The following is a 22,960-nucleotide window of genomic DNA, read 5'->3' as shown; positions in this document are numbered from 1 at the left end:
TCTGTAGGCGGTATGCAAATTGGAGTGGGTCTAGGGTTTCTGGGATTATGCTGTTGATGTGAGCCATGACCAGTCTTTCAAAGCACTTCATGGCTACAGACGTCAGTGCCACGGGTCGGTAGTCATTTAGGCAGGTTATCTTAGAGTTCTTGGGCACGGGGACTATGGTGGTCTGCTTGAAACATGTTGGTATTACAGACTCGGTCAGGGACATGTTGAAAATGTCAGTGAAGACACTTGCCAGTTGGTCAGCACATGCTCGGAGTACACGCCCTGGTAATCCGTCTGGCCCAGCGGCCTTGTGAATGTTGACTTGCTTAAAAGTCTTACTCACATCGGCTACGGAGAGCGTGATCACATAGTCGTCCGGAACAGCTGGGCTCTCATGCATGCTTCAGTGTTGCTTTGCCTCGAAGCGAGCATAGAAGTGGTTTAGCTTCGTCTGGTAGGCTTGTGTCACTGGGCAGCTCGCGGCTGTGCTTCCCTTTGTAGTCTGTAATAGTTTTCAAGCCCTGCCACATCCGACGAGCGTCAGAGCCAGTGTAGTATGATTCAATCTTAGACCTGTATTGACTCTTTGCCTGTTTGATGGTTCGTTCGGAGGTCATAGCGGGATTTCTTATAAGCTTCCGGTTAGAGTCCCGTTCCTTTGAAAGCGGCAGCTCTACCCTTTAGCTCAGTGCGGATGTTGCCTGTAATCCATGGCTTCTGGTTGGGGTATGTACGTACGGTCACTGTGGGGACGCACATCATCGATGCACTTATTGATGAAGCCAGTGACTGATGTGGTGTACTCCTCAATGCTGTCTGAAGAATCCCGAACATGTTCCAGTCTGTGCTAGCAAAACAGTCCTGTAGCTTGGCATCTGCGTCATCTGACCACTTTTTTATTAACCGAATCACTGGTGCTTCCTGCTTCAGTTTTTGCTTATAAGCAGGAATCAGGAGGATAGAGTTATGGTCAGATTTGCCAAATGGAGGGCGAGGGAGAGCTTTGTATGCGTCTCTGTGTGTGGAGTAAAGGTGGTCTAGAGTTTTTTTTCCCTCTGGTTGCACATTTGACATGCTGGTAGAAATTAGGTAGAACGGATTTAAGTTTCCCTGCATTAAAGTCCCCGGCCACTAGGAGCGCTGCATCTGGATGAGCGTTTTCCTGTTGATTAATGGCCTTGTACAACTCATTCAGTGCAATCTTAATGCCAGCATTGGTTTGTGGTGGTAAATAGACAGCTATGAAAAATATAGCTGAAAACTCTCTTGGTAAATAGTGTGGTCTACAGCTTATCATAAGATACTCTACCTCAGGCGAGCAAAACCTCGAGACTTCCTTAGTATTTGATTTTGTACACCAGCTGTTGTTTACAAATATACAAATATACAGAGACCGCCACCCTTTGTCTTACCGGAGCCAGCCGTTCTGTCCAAGTTCACCCTGTACAGATCCAAGTTACCACAGAGACATCCATATACAATGCCTTCGGAAGGTATTCAGACCCCTTGACTTTATCCACATTTTGTAACGTTACATCCTTATTCTAAAATTGTTTAAATAAATAAAAATCCTCAGCAATCTACACACAATAACCCATAATGACAAAGTGAAAACAGGTTTTTAGACATGTTTGTAAATTTATTAAAAATTAAAAACCGATACCTTATTTACATAAGTATTCAGACCCTTTGCTATAAGACTCAAAATTGAGCTCAAATGCATCGTGTTTCCATTGATCATCCTTGATGTTTCTACAACTTGAATTTAATTGATTGGACATGACTTGGAAAGGCACACACCTGTCTATATAAGGTCCAACAGTTATTATTTTATTTTTAAATGTAGGGGGGTAGATCAGCATTAATATTACAAGTAGATTGCAACTTCCATTAATGTAATTGTCTGCATCACTTCCAATCCCCCATATGTTTTTTTTTCTCTCGCAAATATATATATACAGTTGAAGTCGGTTTACATACACCTTAGCCAAATACATTTAAAATCAGTTTTTCACAATTCCTGACATTTAATCCTAGTAAAGATTCCCTGTCTTAGGTCAGTTAGGATTACCACTTTATTTTTTAAAATGTGAAATGTCAGAATAATAGTAGAGAATTATTTATTTCAGCTTGAACTTCTTTCATCACATTCCCAGTGGGTCAGAAGTTTACATACAGTCAATTAGTATTTGGTAGCATTGCCTTTAAATTGTTTAACTTGGGTCAAATGTTTCGGGTAGCCTTCCATAAGCTTCCCACAATAAGTTGGGTGAATTTTGGCCCATTCCTCCTGACAGAACTTGTGTAACTGAGTCAGGTTTGTAGGCCTCATTGCTCACACACGCTTTTTCAGTTCTGCCCACACATTTTCTATAGGATTGAGGTCAGGGCTTTGTGATGGCCACGCCAATACCTTGACTTTGTTGTCCTTAAGCCATTTTGTCACACCTTTGGTAGTATGCTTGGGGTCATTGTCCATTTGGAAGACCCATTTGCGACCAAGTTTTAACTTTCTGACTGATGTCTTGAGATGTTGCTTCAATATATCCACATAATTTTCCTTCATCATGATGCCATCTATTTTGTGAAGTGCACCAGTCCCTCCTGCAGCAAAGCACCCCCACAGCATGATGCTGCCACCCCCGTGCTTCACGGTTGGGATGGTGTTCTTCGGCTTGCAAGGGGACAAAGATCGTACTTTTTGGAGAAATGTTCTCTGGTCTGATGAAACAAAAAGGTGTATGTAAACTTCTGACTTCAACTGTACTTTTGTACTTGTTTCCTCCAGCATCTTCACAAGATCCTTTGCTGTTGTTCTGGGATTGATTTGCACTTTTCGCACCAAAGTACGTTCATCTCTAGGAGACAGAATGCGTCTCCTTCCTGAGCGGTATGACGGCTGCGTGGTCCCATGGTGTTTATACTTGCGTACTATTGTTTGTGCAGATGAACGTGGTGCCTTAGGCGTTTGGAAATTGCTCCCAATGATGAACCAGACTTGTGGAGGTCTACAATTATCTTTCTGAGGTCTTGGCTGAGAGGCACTGAGTTTGATGGTAGGCCTTGAAATACATCCACAGGTACACCCCCAATTGACTCAAATGATGTAAATTAGCCTATCAGAAGCTTCTAAAGCCATGACATCATTTTCTGGAATTTTCCAAGCTGTTTAAAGGCACAGTCAACTTAGTGTATGTAAACTTCTGAGCCACTGGAATTGTGATACAGTGAATTATACGTGAAATAATCTGTCTGTAAACAATTGTTGGAAAAGTTACTTGTGTCATGCACAAAGTAGATGTCCTAACCAACTTGCCAAAACTATAGTTTGTTAACAAGAAATTTGTGGAGTGGTTGAAAAACAAGTTTCAATGACTCCAACCTAAGTGTATGTAAACTTCCGACTTCAACTTCCGACTTGCTGAGTTTTATATATACTGCTCAAAAAAATAAAGGGAACACTTAAACAACACAATGTAACTCCAAGTCAATCACACTTCTGTGAAATCAAACTGTCCACTTAGGAAGCAACACTGATTGACAATACATTTCACATGCTGTTGTGCAAATGGAATAGACAACAGGTGGAAATTATAGGCAATTAGCAAGACACCCCCAATAAAGGACTGGTTTTGCAGGTGGTGACCACAGACCACTTCTCAGTTCCTATGCTTCCTGGCTGATGTTTTGGTCACTTTTGAATGCTGGCGGTGCTTTCACTCTAGTGGTAGCATGAGACTGAGTCTACAACCCACACAAGTGGCTCAGGTAGTGCAGCTCATCCAGGATGGCACATCAATGCGAGCTGTGGCAAGAAGGTTTGCTGTGTCTGTCAGCGTAGTGTCCAGAGCATGGAGGCGCTACCAGGAGACAGGCCAGTACATCAGGAGACGTGGAGGAGGACGTAGGAGGGCAACAACCCAGCAGCAGGACCACTACCTCCGCCTTTCTGCAAGGAGGAGCAGGAGGAGCACTGCCAGAGCCCTGCAAAATGACCTCCAGCAGGCCACAAATGTGCATGTGTCTGCTCAAACGGTCAGAAACAGACTCCATGAGGGTGGTATGAGGGCCCGACGTCCACAGGTGGGGGTTGTGCTTACAGCCCAACACCGTGCAGGACGTTTGGCATTTGCCAGAGAACACCAAGATTGGCAAATTCGCCACTGGCGCCCTGTGCTCTTCACAGATGAAAGCAGGTTCACACTGAGCACATGTGACAGACGTGACAGAGTCTGGAGACGCCGTGGAGAACGTTCTGCTGCCTGCAACATCCTCCAGCATGACCGGTTTGGCGGTGGGTCAGTCATGGTGTGGGGTGGCATTTCTTTGGGGGGCCGCACAGACCTCCATGTGCTCGCCAGAGGTAGCCTGACTGCCATTAGGTACCGAGATGAGATCCTCAGACCCCTTGTGAGACCATATGCTGGTGCGGTTGGCCCTGGGTTCCTCCTAATGCAAGACCTCATGTGGCTGGAGTGTGTCAGCAGTTCCTGCAAGAGGAATGCATTGATGCTATGGACTGGCCCGCCCGTTCCCCAGACCTGAATCCAATTGAGCACATCTGGGACATCATGTCTTGCTCCATCCACCAACGCCACGTTGCACCACAGACTGTCCAGGAGTTGGCGGATGCTTTAGTCCAGGTCTGGGAGGAGATCCCTCAGGAGACCATCCGCCACCTCATCAGGAGCATGCCCAGGCGCTGAGGTGGTGTGTCACAGCATCATCGGACTGAGCTTGTCGTCATTGCAGGCAATCTCAACGCTGTGCGTTCCAGGGAAGACATCCTCCTCCCTCATGTGGTACCTTTCCTGCAGGCTCATCCTGACATGACCCTCCAGCATGACAATGCCACCAGCCATACTGCTCGTTCTGTGCGTGATTTCCTGCAAGACAGGAATGTCAGTGTTCTGCCATGACCAGCGAAGAGCCCGTATCTCAATCCCATTGAGCACGTCTGGGACCTGTTGGATCGGAGGGTGAGGGCTAGGGCCATTTCCCCCAGAAATGTCCGGGAACATGCAGGCGCCTTGGTGGAAGATTGGGGTAACATCTCACAGCAAGAACTGGCAAATCTGGTGCAGTCCATGAGGAGGAGATTCACTGCAGTACTTAATGCAGCTGGTGGCCACACCAGATACTGACTGTTACTTTTGATTTTGACCCCCCCTTTTTTCAGGAACACATTATTCAATTTATGTTAGTCATATGTCTGTGGAACTTGTTCAGTTTGTCTCAGTTGTTGAATCTTGTTATGTTCATAAAAACGCAGTTGACAGTGAGAGGATGTTTATTTTTTTGCTGAGTGTGTATGTGTATATATAATCTCCTTTTTAAAATATATTTCCCTCTATTACTTTACAACCCCACCATCCCTCCCCTAATTGGAGTAAACTAGTGAAAAACAATGCTTAGGCCTCTACTTCCAGCTTATACATACTATATACATTTTATGGACACTGTCAATTTTACAATAATTATATTTTGTTTGTTTTTACTACTGAACTTCCTCTACCCTCAACCTCTCCAATCATTTTCATGATGTCCATCCGGTTTGCTTCTATATGCCATATCTTTCTAACTGTGCTCTTTCACAAAAGCTCTCAACCTATAACCTATATACTTATTATGGACACAGTTGACAGTGCATGTCAGAGCAAAAACCAAGCCATGAGGTCAAAGGAATTGTCCCTAGAGCTCCGAGACAGGATTGTGTTGAGGCACAGATCTGTTGAAGGGTACCAAAACATTTCTTCAGCATTGAAGGTCCCCAAGAACACTGTGGCCGCCATCATTCTTAAATGGAAGAATTTTGGAACCAACAAGACTCTTCCTAGAGCTGGCCGCCCGGCCAAACTGAGCAATCGGGGGAGAAGGGCCTTGATCAGGGAGGTGACCAAGAACCCGATGGTCACTCTGACAGAGCTCTGGAGTTCCTCTGTGGAGATGGGAAAACCTTCCAGAAGGACAACCACCACTGCAGCACTCCACCAATTAGGCCTTTATGGTAGAGTGGCCAGACGGAAGCCACTTCTCAGTAAAAGGCACATGACAGCCCACTTGGAGTTTGCCAAAAGGCACCTAAAGACTCTCAGACCATGAGAAAAAATATTCTCTGGTCTGATGAAAGCAAGACGTGACACTTGGCATTCAGGCCAGAGTTCAGTCTGGAGGAAACCTGGCACCATCTCTACGGTGAAGCATGGTGGTGGCAGCATCATGCTGTGGGGATGTTTTTTAGTGCAGGGACTGGGAGACTAGTCAGGGTTGAGGAAAACATTTATGGAGCAAAGTGCAGAGAGATCCTTGATGAAAACCTGCTCCAGAGTGCTCAGGACCTCAGACTGGGGCAAAGGTTCACTTTCCAACAGGACAACAACCCTAAGCACACAGCCAAGACAGCGCAGGAGTGGCTTCGGGACAAGTCTCTGAATGTCCTTGAGTGGCCCAGCCAGAGCCCGGACTTGAACCCGATTGAACGTCTCTGGAGAGAACTGAAAATAGCTGCAGTGACGCTCCCATCCAACCTGACAGAGTTTGAGAGGATCTGCAGAGAAGAATGTGAGAAACTCCCCAAATACAGGTGTGCCAAGTTTGTGGCATCATACCCAAGAAGACTCGATGCTGTAATCGCTGCCAAAGGTTCTTTAACAAAGTACTGAGTAAAGGGTCTGAATACTTGTGTAAATGTGATATTTTATTTGTTTGTTTTTAATAAATTAGCAAAAATTTAAAAACCAGTTTTTTCTTTGTCATTATGGAGTATTGTGTGTAGATTGATGAGGCGGGAAAAAACAATTTAATGAATTTTAGAATAAGGCTGTAACGTAACAAAATGTGGAAAAGGTCAAGGGGTCTGAATACCAGAGTTATCCTCAGTGAACAATATTCAGATAGATACCAAACATGGAAACTATAGCATTATTCTGTCACAATATGAAAAATGTATGCACTCACTAAGTCGCTCTGGATTAGAGCGTCTGCTAAATGACTAAAATGTAAATGTAACAATAGTCAGTCCTCTGGACACTGTAACAGAGCTACATTTTGGCCCCTCATAGGGGGAATGGCTAATTAGTCATTGGGCATTGTCCTACACTGACCACAACTACTGACCACAACCACAAAACTACTGACCACAACCACAAAACTACTGACCACAACTAGCTACTGACTACACAACTACTGAACCACACAACTACTGACCACAACCATACAACTACTGACCACTATTACTGACCACAAAACTAATGAACCACACACCCAATGACCACAACTACTGACCACAAAAATACTTTGAAAGAGCTGTCATCACTAGATGTGGCGTCATATTTATCTCCCCAAATAATAGCCTAAAACATGGTAATCATTCCACTAAAATCAAGCTTAATTTAAAAAGTAAATTGTGCATCTATTTATCTGAAACCCACAGCATGAATGATTAAGTTGCTTTGCTTTCCTAAGAGTGTTGTCCACAGTCTTCTGACAGAAGATCACTTTGTCCTGTCTTTCTTCTTTCAGTTCACATGCAACAACTGTAGTTTAGACATTTTTTTCAATCTAACTGGCAAAATGTATAGAAGTGCAAGAAAATGAGCTTTAAAACTGCAACTTTTTCTTTGCATCCCATTACAAAATGTGTCGAATTTCAGGAAATACGCTTTAAACCTGCAAAATTCTCTCCACCAACGAGGGTGTGAACAATTTGTGTCATGAGTGCTTGTGCCCATAGAAATAGACGTCGCATGTGATGTTCCACAATGCTGGAAGTGAAAAAATTTGGGAAACCCTGCGCTAAGGTATGCAATGACTGACATGACGAGGACAACTGATGATGCACTACCCTATTTTGAAATTGAACCTTGTGCATTCTACTATTACAACTTTCAAGAGTAAGTTGAAAGCTGGACTGAGTTTCTTAAAAAATAAATATAAAATATATAGTTTTTATTTTATTTTTGGGGGGGAACCCCAAAAACTAAATACTAAAAACTATATATTTTTTGTTTTTTTCTGTCTGTGCGTAATTAGGGTAGTACATTGTGCACCAAAACAGATTTAAATTATCACAAGTTTTGTTCACTCACTGTCGCTTGGCTCCGTTTCAGAAGAAATGGTGCCAGTTTTGTATGCCTTGTTGTCTTTCTCTCATTTTCATTTTTCTTTTTGCTTCCTGCTCTTTTTCATTAATTTGATCTCTCTCTCGCTCTTTCAGTAACTACAACTCCGTTAGGCATGTCCCCTCTCTGGACTCCATCACCACCTCGGTGGATGGCATTCACCTCCGCCCACCCTCCATGAACCCAGCACAGGTAAGACTGACTGACTTTCTCCATTTTGAAGTGCTCCATGTCATCTCAACGCAGAAGCATTACAGGCCCAATATTATTTTGGCTGCTGAATTTTTCAAATGCGTCGATCATCATCTCACCCTACTGCTGCACTTTTGCCTAGGGGGCTCGATTTCAAGTAATTTGAAAGAAAACTTCAGTCCACTGCAGCATAGCTCATTAAATCATCGATTCTTACATTCAAGGTTCAATCTATTGCCCTTTCTTAACTTGAGTACTGTTTTATCTAAACCCCAGTAAACAGTTTAAAAGAAAGACGTTGCTCTGTCTGGCCCCCTCCCTCTACCTGAGTTACTCATGTTAGGCAGTACCCTTTACAACTTCTGCTGCTTGAAACAAAAACAATTTTCTCTCTATCCCTCCTCCCGTCCTCCCTTCGTGGCTAGCGCCGGTCGCCCAGTCCGTTGGCACGCTTTGAGGGCTGGGACGGCACCGCACGCTCCCTCAGTGAGGGAAACTCGCCAACCACCTCCGCCCGCTCTGGTGCCCACCGCACCCATGTCCGCTCTGCCAGCCGCAGAGACACCACTGTGAGAACACACACCCCCTTACTGGCCCCCTGTATACCCACTGTGGCGTAAACCCCTACGCATGGCCCCCATGTAATTGTGTGTGTGTTGTCTGTATTTGTCCAGTTGTGTATAATGAATGCATCCAGTGTCTGTGTGTTACTGTGTGGGTATGTGTGAGTAGAGTATCTGTGTGAGAGGGAGAAAAACTGCTTTAGCTAATTTACTATCAGCCCTTAATTTCACCTGCCGCCCACTGGAAAAGTAAAATGATCAACTTGAAGTTCTAAATAACCCAACTAGCCACCTCCAGAAGGCCTAAAAGCTCCTAAAAGCCATTGCTCCTAGTACAGTAACAGTTGACCCCGTATAATAGCTACTGTGCTAATATAGTCATTACCGTATATACAGTACCAGTCAAAAGTTTGGACACCTACTCATTTACATTTTTCTACATTGTAGAATAATAGTGAAGACATCAAAACTATGAAATAACACATATAGATTCATGTAGTAACCAAAAAAGTGTTAAACAAATCAAAATATATTTTAGATTCTTCAAAGTAGCCACCCTTTGCCTTGATGACAGCACACTCTTGGCATTCTCTCAACCACCTTCATGAGGAATGCTTTTCCAACAGTCTTGAAGGAGTTCCCACATGCTGAGCACTTGTTGGCTGCTTCAGCCATTTGCCAAGCTGATCTGGCACCTTTTGATCCTCACCAAGGAGTGAGTCATGACACATGCTAAAACAGGAAAGGGCTTTCCCCAAACTGTTGCCACAAAGTTGGAAGCACAGACTTGTCTAAAATGCCATTATATGTTGTAGCATTAAGATTTCCCTTCACTGGAACTAAGAGGCCTACCTGAACCATGAAAAACAGCCCCAGACCATTATTCCTCCTCCACCAAACTTTATAGTTGGCACTATGCATTCGGTCAGGTAGCGTTCTCCTGGCATCCGCCAAACCCAGATTCATCCGTCGGACTGCCAGATGGTGAAGCGTGATTAGTCACTGCAGAGAACGCGTTTCCACTGCTCCAGAGTCCAATGACTTCGAGCTTTACACCACTCCAGCCGACGCTTGGCATTGCGCATGGTGATCTTAGGCTGTCGACCATGGAAACCCACAGTTCTTGTGCTGACATTGCTTCCAGAGGTAGTTTGGTAGTGAGTGTTGCAACCGAGGACAGACGATTTTTACTCGCTTCAGCGGTCCCATTTAGTGAGCTTATGTGGCCTACCACTTCGCGCCTGAGCCGTTGTTGCTCCTTGACGTTTCCACTTCACAATAACAGCACTTACAGTTGACCAGGGCAGCTCTAGCAGGGCAGAAATTTGACAAACTAACTTGTCGGAAAGGTGGCATCCTATGACGGTGCCACCTTGAAAGTCGCTGAGGCCATTCTACTGCCAATGTTTGTCTATGGAGATTACATGGCGGTGTGCTCAATTTTATACACCTGTCAGCAACGGGTGTGGCTGAAATAGCCCAAATCCACTAATTTGAAGGGCTGTCCACATACTTTTGTGTATGTAATTCTATGTTATTGTTTCTCTAACTTCCTCCAGTCCCTGTGATAGTCTCGCTGCCCTTCCCAGTGCTCTTCCTTGTGTCTACATCCTGTTTGTACAGTGTTTCCTGCCCATCCCTGCCCGGAAGTATTCACCTATTATTTATTGTCATGTGGACTTTCACTTCTGTCACATCAAACAGGCCACTGCTTGTTTAGTTTTTGCGTGAGCTGTCATCAATGTATATGTATTTATAATAGAATGTATGTCTGTTAGTGTTGTCACGATACCAGAATTGTGTCTTCGATACCAGGTTTAGTATCACGATACTCAATACCAAAACGATACCACAGCAAAAAAAGAAGGCATTTTAGCGAAAGTCACAGAATGGCACTTGATCCAGACAGATAAACTCAGCTACTGCTCTGTTCAATCATTGGGCATCTCGAGTTCAATATCATTACATTATAATTTTTTACGTACATTTTTCAGACAGCCATGTATGCATTAATGAATCAATTATACAATCATACAAACAATTTGACTTTTTTTTAACCATTCTAACAACATAATGGAAGTAATTTATTTGAATAGTAAATCTCTATTGATAAACTGGGTAAATCAAGATGTAGCCTAGACTTATTCAAAGTAGGTTGTTATCAATAAAACGTCACAATACGCTGCACAGCATTCCATTTTGCTGCTGGGGGGCAAGGAGAACCCCAGCTTCGCTTAAACCATTGACAACTACGTGCCATTTTCAAGGGATTGGTTAATAAATGTTTTAACTATTTGGTTTTTAATATCATCACCTCTTGAGGAGCATAGTCAGAACTCCACATTTCTGATTATTCCACATTTAGCTCTATCATCAGAGTTATACTGCAAGCAAGTGCATGCTTTTCATGATCAATAAACATCAATTTTCCGATACGTGAGGGTAGCCTATCCATTTGGTTTCTAGGTAGGTAGCTAGCTAGCTAGCTAAGCAAACAACGTAATTTAGCTTGCTTCATCAGAGATTAGGCTTTTGGGAAGATCTTGACATCAGCAAGTCCTCATCCTGGTAAAGTTGTTAGTCAGACTACTGTCATCACCACTATAGATGGCATGCAAATCAAACAATATTTGGATATAGCCATCTAGTTTATCCCCTGAAAGTTAACTTGTTAACTAGCAATATTGAAGGGATCTGTTAATAGCTACCTAGCCAATTTGACGTGGTCCATCAATCAATGTAGCCTATCATGTCTGTCAGCAGCAATCGTGAATAAACACTCTTAAATACAATGTTGTTAGCTAACTTTGCTAGGTAAGCCTACATTGGTTGGGGGGAAAAAGTACATTCGGTCAACTTACCACTATGTTTAGCCAACTGTACAAAGTTTCTACCGGTAGCTTGCAAAGTAAACATCAGCTAACAGTACATCAGCAAATGCGCCCTTCTGCTGCTTGATTGGCACAGCCTACAAAGGATGGGGAAATTAACCTAAACCACTCATACTTGTCAGGTATAGTTCACTTTTATTTCATAACACTCAAATATCTAATGGCGGCCAATATTGAGAGAGATCGTGAAGCTCCCTCATGTATCTGAAATTTCATGATCAATTGATGTTTACTGATCATGAAAAGCATGCCGTTACTTGCTGTATAACTGATGATAGATCTAAATGTGCGCAGCTGTAATGCATGGTATAATCTGAAATTTGTAGTTCTGACTATGCTCTTCAAGAGATGATGATATTACAACCAAATAGGTATAACATTTATTTAACAATCCCTTGAATACGGTACGCAGTTGTCAATGGTTTTAGCAGAGCTGGGGGTCTCCTTGTCGCAGAAAAGGCACATCAAACGTTCTTCACCTTAAGGTGACGTTTGTTAACGACCTATACAGGTGAATGCATATTTAATAAGAGTGTATGCATACATTGAGTTATTGAGCTTGTTTTGGATGATTTCATGGGGCTGCACATGACAATCTTTCCCTTCCATTTGGGACTTATTTTATTGTACTGATCAGCAACATTTGCATAGAAGTAGCTTATTTTATAAAAGTGTGCGCTGTCTTTTTAACCAGTAATTATGTCATTCACGAGGCAAGAGGGAGGCAGCCCTTCGTAGCCCTATTCACACAGTCAGTTCGCTGAGGCAATAGATAATCGTTGGGAGAGAACGATTTGAAGTTTTGGTGGCAATCGGCTTTGAAATCAGCATATTTTGTGTTATGGTTTGCATATCACAAACAAAGTACTAGGGTTAGTGAATTGATGTTGGCTTCAGCTGTAAGCTAGCAAGGAAAGTTAGCATTAGCCAAAGCTGGAAGCTACCGTTATCTTCTTAGATTGTAAAGCGTTCTAGCCTGTATGAACAGTAATTAACAGTTTCAACATTTCTACATGCTGTGATCACATTATTCATGTGTGTTAACTTCTGTGCAGCATGAGTGGGGAGCTAACATGATGCAGCCCAGACTCTCAGTGCAGGCTAAATGGAGCAGGCATGGTGCGGTGCACTGCGCTCCCGCTATAGGGGACATCGGCTGCGCTGATAGACTTGATCTGTCAGACACATTTCACAGAATTACCGAAAGGAACCAAAATTCCTAACCGTTTTTCATGTTCTAGTATCGAAAAAGTACCGAACTTTCGGTATACCGTGCAACAGTGTTTGTATCAAATTGTCCAACAGTGACTATAGAATGTATCTGTATTTAATGGTGTATCTATCTGTATATAAAATATGTATAGAATATATCATACATTCTATACACAGATTATATCTAATGGTACATCTGTCAGTGGGCAGTGGCACAATGTGGAATTGTTGGCGTTTGTTTCAGGAGTTGAGCAGGCCGTGGTCGGGGCAGATCGGTCCGTGCACAGAGAATGGCATGGCCATGCCCCCTCCACACAACGCCTACACACAGCACGGAGAGAGAGCCCGCGCCATGTCCACATCCGGAAAGGTAGCACATACACACAAACTGGCACACATATACTGACACAAACACACACACACAGAATGCTTATCAGTTTGTACTTTGATATGTGGGCAATGATTAATGCAAATAAGCACCGGTGCAGTGTGTTCTACAATTTCTGAATCATTGTCAAACAAACCAACCTTTTTGTAATCCATTAATAATTAATTGATTGTATGATAACTTAAGAAATATTTCCACAAGGAAGTGATGGCAACACTTATTCCAGGGTAAATAGGTAGCACTACTTATACACTGCTCAAAAAAATTAAGGGAACACTAAAATAACACATCCTAGATCTGAAGAATGAAATAACCTTATTAAATACTTTTTTCTTTACATAGTTGAATGTGCTGACAACAAAATCACACAAATTATCAATGGAAAAAAAAAATCACACTCAAAATTAAAGTGGAAAACCACACTACAGGCTGATCCAACTTTGATGTAATGTCCTTAAAACAAGTCAACATGAGGCTCAGTAGTGTGTATGACCTCCCTACAACACCTGGGCATGCTCCTGATGAGGTGGCGGATGGTCTCCTGAGGGATCTCCTCCCAGACCTGGACTAAAGCATCCGCCAACTCCTGGACAGTCTGTGGTGCAACGTGGTGTTGGTGGATGGAGCGAGACATGATGTCCCAGATGTGCTCAATTGGATTCAGGTCTGGGGAACAGGCGGGCCAGTCCATAGCATCAATGCCTTCCTCTTGCAGGAACTGCTGACACACTCCAGCCACATGAGGTCTAGCATTGTCTTGCATTAGGAGGAACCCAGGGCCAACCGCACCAGCATATGGTCTCACAAGGGGTCTGAGGATCTCATCTCGGTACCTAATGGCAGTCAGGCTACCTCTGGCGAGCACATGGAGGGCTGTCGCGGCCCCCCAAAGAAATGCCACCCCACACCATGACTGACCCACCGCCAAACCGGTCATGCTGGAGGATGTTGCAGGCAGCAGAACGTTCTCCACGGCGTCTCCAGACTCTGTCACGTCTGTCACATGTGCTCAGTGTGAACCTGCTTTCATCTGTGAAGAGCACAGGGCGCCAGTGGCGAATTTGCCAATCTTGGTGTTCTCTGGCAAATGCCAAACGTCCTGCACGGTGTTGGGCTGTAAGCACAACCCCCACCTGTGGACGTCGGGCCCTCATACCACCCTCATGGAGTCTGTTTCTGACCGTTTGAGCAGACACATGCACATTTGTGGCCTGCTGGAGGTCATTTTGCAGGGCTCTGGCAGTGCTGCTCCTGCTCCTCCTTGCACAAAGGCGGAGGAAGCAGCCCTGCTGCTGGGTTGTTGCCCTCCTACGGCCTCCTCCACGTCTCCTGATGTACTGGCCTGTCTCCTGGTAGCGCCTCCATGCTCTGGACACTACGCTGACAGACACAGCAAACCTTCTTGCTACAGCTCGCATTGATGTGCCATCCTGGATGAGCTGCACTACCTGAGCCACTTGTGTGGGTTGTAGACTCCGTCTCATGCTACCACTAGAGTGAAAGCACCGCCAGCATTCAAAAGTGACCAAAACATCAGCCAGGAAGCATAGGAACTGAGAAGTGGTCTGTGGTCACCACCTGCAAAACCAGTCCTTTATTGGGGGTGTCTTGCTAATTGCCTATAATTTCCACCTATTGTCTATTCCATTTGCACAACAGCATGTGAAATTTAATGTCAATCAGTGTTGCTTCCTAAGTGGACAGTTTGATTTCACAGAAGTGTGATTGACTTGGAGTTATATTGTGTTTAAGTGTTCCCTTTAGTTTTTTGAGCAGTGTATAACTATCTTCTAACAAGCATTTAAGTATAGGCAGTAACATTTATTACCTCATTTTGTTTTCCAAGAAAACACAAAAATGTGAGTGCAACATGTAAAGTGTTGGTCCCATGTTTCATGAGCTGAAATAAAAGATCCCAGAAATGTTCCATATGCACAAAAAGCTTAGTTCTCTCAATTGTTTGCCATACATTTCTTTACATCCCTGTTAGTGAGCATTTCTGCTTTGCCAAGATAATCAATCCACCTGACAGGTATGGCATATCAAGAAGCTGATTAAACAGCATGATCATTACACTGGTGCACCTTGTGCTGGGGACAATAAAAGGCCACTAAAATGTGCAGTTTTGTCACACAACACAATGCAACAGATGTCTCAAGTTTTGAGGGAGAGTGCAATTGGCATGCTGACTGCAGGAATGTCCACCAGAGCTGTTGCCAGAGAATTGAATGTTAATTTCTCTACCATAAGCCTCCTCCAACATCATTTTACAGAATTTGGCAGTACGTCCAACCGACCTCACAAACGCAGACCACGTGTAACCACGCCAGCCCAGGACCTCCACATCCTGCTGATTGGCTGGGCCTGGCTCCCCAGTGGGTGGGCCTATGCCCTCCCTAGCCCACCCATGGCTGCGCCCCTGCCCAGTCATGTGAAATCCATAAATTAGGGCCTAATTTATTTATTTCAATTGACTGATTTCCTTCTATGAACTGTAACTCAGTAAAATCTTTTGCGTTGTTGCGTTTATATTTCTGTTCAGGATAGTATGAGAGCCATTTCAGGGTGTATTCTTAGTGTTCAGCTGATGGGGGCAGCAGAGGCCAAGAGGTTGAGGAAGGATTCTCTTCCACTGTACACATCTCCATTTTTATTTTTTTTACCCTAAACTCTCCCTCCCCCCTCTCTCTCCTTCCTTTCCTTCCACCTTCCCCTCATTCTCTCCCTCCCTCACTATCCCTTCCTCCCTTCTTTCCGCACCCCATCCCTCTCCCTCACTATCCCTTCCTCCCTCCCTTCCACACACCATCCCTCTCATAGCCCCAGAGTGCCCGGGAGAAGCTGGCCCTGACCCTGGGCGGAGGGCTCAACTCGGAGGCCCCCCACACCAGTCGCGACTCCCTCCACTGTTCCAGTGGCTACAGCACGCAGACCACCACGCCCTCCTGCTCCGAGGACACCATCCCCTCCCACGGTTAGTAGTGTCCACCACAGACCAAACCCCCCGCCACACACCACTCCTGGGATGCGACCAAAATAGCACCATATTAGCTACCTAGTGCACTACATACCTTTGACCAGGCACTGTAGGGAAGGATGCCATTTGGGACGCAAACCTACTATCCCCCCATGGTCACAGCACTGTCTGCTTGTCTGGCTACGTCTGTCGGTCTCTGTCTCTTTGGCTCAGCCAGCTCTGTTCTTTAGTGGGTCTCTGTGTCAGAGCTCTTATACAGCATGGTTCTCTTATTGTTTGTCTGTCTGTGTGTCATGATTTGAGCTTTTGGGGTCTGTTTGCTTGTATCTGCCTTATCTGTCTGTGTCTGTTGTTCTGTCTGTGATTGTCTTGCAATCTGTCGCATGCATCCGTCTCATTTCACTATCACACCAGAATGACGTCTCCACTTCTGTCCCATCCATGTGCCTGTTTCAACAGCATTATCACAACACCAGCTTGTGCAAGTAGCCTGTGGTAGTATAATGTGCTTTTGTCAGCAGTGCTACCTAAAAACCAAGTCTGAATTTTCCATCTCTCCACATACCCCACCTGTTTGTCGGATCAAAAGCCTGTATGCCGAGCTGTAAAGCCATACATAGCATATGAGCCTGCAACCCGAGAATGTTGTTTTACTTCAGTTTTGTCCCTCTCAAAGCATTATGGGGCTCGACTCACTCTGTGAAGCATCCCCCCATTCAACATCATGTTTTGATCAAAGAAAAGTAGCTTTTTTTTGGGTATACAAGTTAAACGCAATTCTATATTCTTTTTCAGCTGTAAAGAAAGAACCTCCTCTTTATGGTAGGTTGCTTGTCCGTTACTGTTTAGATTTTCCCCTCTCTGTTCCTCACAAGTGAAATTAGAGATCATTCACAGTGATTTAGTGTGACATCTGTGCTGTGTGAATTCCCATCACATCAATGGCCTTTTTGCTAGTAAAAGGAGAGCATTAGCGCAGAATGTTTGTTGTGTGTGCATGCGTGTGGGTGTGAGAACCTTTGTGTAAACGGATGAGCGGATGCTTGCGTTATTCTGAGATCAATTGTGTGCGTATGTGAGTGATTGGGTGTACGCGCACACACTCCTTTGTCTCTGGTTGCATATGTGCGACCGCCAGGTAATTGTGTTAGCGTGTTTACCATCATCAGCTGATAACAGGTCACCGCTCCGTGCTGACACACTCCCTTATCACACACACCCTAATTTCTTCTTCCTCCTCAGATAAGTCTGTCGTTTTTTTTCTCAAAACACTGATTTTTTGCACAGTGATTCCGCATTGAGACATAGGCTGTGTACCAAATGGCACCCTATTCCCTACATAGTGCACTACTCTTGACCAGAACCCTGGAAATAGAGTGCCATTTGGGATGCAGGCATAATTAGGTTATTATGTTTGGGGCAAATCTGGAGTCTTAAGAGTTTCTGAGGTTCTCTTATACGTTTTCCCCATCTGATTCTCACCGAATACGCCAAGTATTCAATGCAGTCTGCAATACAAAAAATATCAACTTTAGCACAGAGAAGCTTTGTGTTGCACGGAACGTTCTTGCTCTTGGTTTTAACGGAATGCATCAGGTCAGATTTTCCACCCCAGGCAAAGCCTCTGCTTTCCTACCATGTTTTATTCCAGTTAGGAAAGAAATGTGTTGTGTGGTGTTCCTCCGCTCTAAGTAACCACAGCCTTACTCTTGTTCCATCCATCCCTCTCTCCCTCCTCCTCCACCCACCAGACTACGACTACATCTCCCTGCACGGGGGCGAGGAGGTGCACCACAGCCCGCCCGACTTCGACAAGTCCTCCACCATCCCGCGCAACAGCGACCTCGGCGTGCAGTACCGCAAGATGTTCCAGAGCAAGCGGCCCGCCTCGACCGTCAGCCTGCTCGCTGAGCCCGAGCCGCTGGGCCTGCGCCAGACGCACACTGCCACCATCCGCCGCAAGCCCTCATCCAAGCCCGCCTACCGCCGCGGCACCCTCAGTGGCGGCGTGCCTATCCCTATCTGCACCCCCCAGGTTCCCTTCAAAGCCTTGGGCGGAGGGGTAGGTGGAGGCAACGGTGGTGGAGGGGGGAGCAACGAGAACGTGGGGCCTCCAGGGAGTGGTGTGGGGGCGGGCGGGATTGGCATGAGCAGGACGGTGGACCACGGGCAGGTCCACGCCAAGCACAGTCTGTGCACTTCCACCCAGAGCCTGAGTGCCATGCCCTCGCACCACTCATCATCCACGTCGCCCTACTACTCACTGATCCCGGGCCAGGCGCCAGTGCCCATGGGCAGCTCGGAGCAGCTGTACCAGCTGAGCAAGCAGCAGCAGTTCACCCTGCACCAGCAGCAGCAGAAGCAGTACCAGCAGCAGCACCTACAGTACAACCAGCAGCAGCAGTTCCAGCCGCCCCAGACACAACAGTTGCAACCAGCAGCCCAGACACAACAGTTGCAACCAGCAGCCCAGACACAACAGTTGCAACCAGCAGCCCAGACACAACAGTTGCAACCAGCAGCCCAGACACAACAAGCAGCCCAGACACAACAGTTGCAACCAGCAGCCCAGACACAACAGCAGTTTCAGCTACAGCAACAGTTCCAGCAACAACAGCAGTTTCAACTACAGCAACAGTTCCAGCAACAACAGCTACAGCAGCAACAACAGTTAGAACAACAGCAGCAGATGCAACAGCAGCTTTACCAGCAGACACAACAGCAACAACAGTACCAACAACCGCAACAGCAGAAGCTCCAATATCAAAAGCAGCAACAGCAGCAACAGTTTCTGCAGCAGTCTCATCTCCCACAACAGCACAACGCGTATGGCACTGCCAACCAGCTGATGGAAAGCGGGCACTGCCCTCCCCCCCAGCAGCCCCCTGACGCCCCAGACGCCCAGGAGGCAGATGAGCCCTCGGGTGGCGGAGGTCACATGGTCACGATGATCCGGGGAGTGAAACTGCGTCGGACCCTGACCAACGACCGCTCTGCCCCCTTTATCCCCCCACCCAGCCATCTCAAATGAGCCCCTCCCTTCCAGTGTAGGTTGTCATCGTTTTGTTTTACGGTTCTTGCTTTTCTTTTAGCCCCGTTTTGATTGTTATTATATATTTTATTTTGGGGGGGGGAGTTAAGTTTCTCCTGATAAAATAAAGGATGTTGCCTTTTTGGACGTTTCGTCTCCTGTAAAACGTTTCCCTCTCTCCAATCAAATGTCCAGCTGCACTGTGTTTTAAACTGATTGTTATAATATTCCTCAGAAGGACTCATAGGTGAATGTGGCCTCTTTATCGCTCTAATTTAAGATTTTTATACATACTGAACAAGGATACGTGTTGGCTATATAAAAGCTTTTGAGCACATAGATGATAAAAGTCTTATGTTTATATGTTGTTGAGGGAAAAAAAATGCCTTGCTTACTTAGTCTTATCATCACCTGTATAGCTGGAACCAATAAAAACCCACACATATGTATATATTAGCGTGATATGCGGAAATCTTTATTGTATTTTTTTTTATTATTATTAGTCGACGAAATAGCACTGGCATCTTTTCTGTCTTATTTTTGTATAAAGAACGAGCACAGGGTCAAAGTAGAGGTGCTTCCTTTTCGCCTGTACTTGGATCTGTCTAAAAGGACACTGACGGAGCTTCTGAATCAGTCTTGGTAGCTCAGGTTCTGATCCAAGGTCAGTGTCAATGGCAAAGACTGAAACAGTGGATGTGTACTGTATAAAAGACACAGGACTAGACCTCTATACCTTTCTAGTCTGGATCTCATTCAAGATGGGATCAAGTGAGCTCAATCACTCTCCATATACTGTAGGTCCACAGTGGCTTTAAATACTTCGAGCTGGCTTTGCTATTTATTCAGTTGACTTATTTTTTCTCTCTCAATTCAACACACTTCACCTTTGTGGCGTAGGCGACAGGCTTCTCGTGATGGAGGTCGACTGTACCAGTGTTTGGGCCAATCAGAGGCTTGCACCGCAGGGCAGAGAGTGGTCACAGGGTCAATGAAAGGCTTTGTGGGGCTTTTGATAGATGGGGTCAGGACCACTGTACTGTGACCTCCTTGAGCTGGAAAGTAAAGCCACCATTGTGTGGGGGGCGAGGAGGACTGCAATGTGCTTAATCCCTGCCCTAATGTATGTCTTAAGACTTTCTTCCCATTGCCAAGCACATTGATTTAGTGATGTATGTGGGGTAGTTTTTCAACTGGGGGCCCTGTTCCTCCCTATATCAAGTCTACCTTCCTGAGGTTGGAGTTCTGGTTAATGTTCAGGTCTTTTTTCATGCGTTATCTCAGGGTAATCAGTCTCTTTTATTAGGAACGTATGGTGCTATTGTGACATACCAATCCCAGCCTAAATTAACTGCACTGACTCCTCTCCCCCCTGACTTACTGCATATACACATGACGCACTCACTGGCCATATTAAGGCATTTTTATAATAACTGACCAAGCAAGCTGTCAAATCAACTTACGGACGGACCATAGAAGTCGCCGTTTGTGGAGTGGCAATAGTTTTGCGGGCTAGGTGCTGTGGGTTAGGGATCCTTCTGGAATGTGAGCCCCACCCAACTGTTGTGGAATAATTTGATTAAAGGCAAATGAGTGATCTGGCATTGTATTTTCAATTTGTTTACCATTGTGTTTTTCTTAACTGAACCACTTTAAATGTGTGGGGGGTTTGGGACCTTTGGGCCTTCTAGCCATTACACATATCTACTCTTCCCTGAAAATATCCCCTTAGTCGTACTGTATAGAGAGGGTGATGAAACCAGAGAAGCTACTGTATAATAGCGACGACTCCGCTAAGTGCATATCCCTCTCCCCCGACATTAAACGGGACTCCGCACCCAGCTGGACTGGGTTATTCTCTCCTCTGTCTCACATTCCCTCCAGGTTTGTGTAGGAGGCCCAATTACCTGACACCACTCATCGTCCATCGAATGACCCCATTGGCCGGTTTAGCCATTGTGCTACCCCTGGCCTCTTCATGTTGCCAGGGGTAACCCCCGTCCCCCAGAGGAACTACAATGGCCTCTGTAATCAAGGCCTTTGTTACAGGGTAGGCTTATACAATAACACCACTCCTGACTGGCTAATTTAAAGCAATATCGGGCTACATTTGAGCGACCGCTTTAAGTTCAAGGCTCCAAATGGTAATTACAGTACAGTGTGCATATCTCCCTAACCCCAAAGTACGAAGCGGCAAGGCCTTAGCAGAATGAGCGGGGGTCTGGGATAGTCAAATTATGGGGCAGCTGAGCTGACTGTTCCCTTTCTCTGTTGGGTTAATTGTATGTTATCCGATAAGATTTGTGTTCCACTAGAAGAGCTCAGATTTATTTAGTTTGTTTGAGTGAAAGAAATGATCCAAATTAAGTTGCATAGACTACGGAGATTAAATGAAGTTTGACGTTTTCTCAAACACTGCTACAGTCCCACTCCAAACCCCACCAATAGCATGACTGAAGAGCTGAATCCTGTTCTAAAAACCATGTTCCAGTTCCTTTCTTTGACCTTGGCTTCAGCCACACTATGGCTGAGTCCCAAATGGCTCCCTATTTAGTGCACTACTATGGGCCCTGGTCATAACTAGTGCAGTAGATCAGGAATAGGGTGCCATTTGGGACATAGGCTCTGTAGTCTGTTACCCAGGAAATGTGTGCGAGACTGAGACTTAGTGAGCGTTGACTAGAAGCTTTGAGAAAATCTATGGACACTGTCCCACCTTCGCCCCATAGAGCTCCAACTGACCAACCCTCCTTCTGTCCATCCTGTTCTGTAAAGGGAGTTGATCTCTTATTGTAAACGCGTTCAATGTAAATTGCTAAGTGTCACAAATGCATCTGTGTAGTGACGCTGAAGCCTTAAATGAAAAGAAAAGTGGGTTTTAAAATATAAATGCGTTCAAAAAGTTGCTCCTTGGCTTGTTTGTTTTTTGTCTCAAAGGTCGAACAACTGTATTTTTTAATCTTGTGATGTCAACTGTTTGTTTACAGAAGTGGTATATACAGTAAACAAAACTGTGTGATTGCTTAAGATCAGAGAAAGCGGAAAAAAACCCCAGATAAAATGACTCTAGGGGTGTGCGTGTGTGAGAGAGTGTGGATTTATTTAGATATCGTTTTTTATATTGGTCCGGGCAAACTATATACCAACAATTAAGATGTGAACATGTTTAAGATCTGAGAAAGATGGAAAATGCTGTAAAATGACTCTCTCCATTCTCCATTGACTTGCATTGGATTTGCTTATACTGCATGTGATCTAGGGGGTTGTGCGTGTGGATTTTATTTAGATATTGTTTTAATATATACACTTAGTATACAAAACATTAACAACACCTGCTCTTTCAATTACATAGACTGACCAGGTGAAAGCTATGATCCCTTATTGATATCACTTGTTAAATCCACTTCAATCAGTGTAGATGAAGGGTAGGAGACAGGTTAAAGAAGGATTTTTAAGTCCTGAGACAATTGAGACATGGATTGTGTGTGCCATTAAGAGCGTGATTGGACAAGACAAAAAATGTAAGTGCCTTTGAACGGGGTATGGTAGTAGGTGCCAGGGGCACCGGTTTGTGTCAAGAACTGCAACACTGCAG

General features: G+C 44.9%; 1 protein-coding gene across 3 annotated transcripts in view; it reads left to right on the top strand.

The window, feature by feature from the left end:
• Positions 1-22,270, top strand: part of LOC121578303 (protein MTSS 2-like) — a 140,670-nt gene extending 118,400 nt beyond the window's left edge. The window contains exons 10-15 of one of the 3 annotated variants that reach the window (XM_041892587.2): positions 8,207-8,303; positions 8,729-8,872; positions 13,214-13,339; positions 16,178-16,331; positions 17,130-17,156; positions 18,086-22,270. In XM_041892587.2, coding sequence (XP_041748521.2) covers positions 8,207-8,303; positions 8,729-8,872; positions 13,214-13,339; positions 16,178-16,331; positions 17,130-17,156; positions 18,086-19,365 — 1,828 coding nt within the window. In that variant the 3' untranslated portion in view covers positions 19,366-22,270. The remainder of the gene's footprint in view (positions 1-8,206; positions 8,304-8,728; positions 8,873-13,213; positions 13,340-16,177; positions 16,332-17,129; positions 17,157-18,085) is intronic. The other 2 variants (XM_041892588.2, XM_041892591.2) reach the window with 2 other exon arrangements.
• Positions 22,271-22,960: the final 690 nt, after the last annotated feature.

The sequence above is a fragment of the Coregonus clupeaformis genome, chromosome 12 (genome assembly GCF_020615455.1).
Source record: "Coregonus clupeaformis isolate EN_2021a chromosome 12, ASM2061545v1, whole genome shotgun sequence".
Lineage (NCBI taxonomy): Eukaryota > Metazoa > Chordata > Actinopteri > Salmoniformes > Salmonidae > Coregonus > Coregonus clupeaformis.
This window is presented reverse-complemented; position numbering and strand designations above follow the sequence as displayed.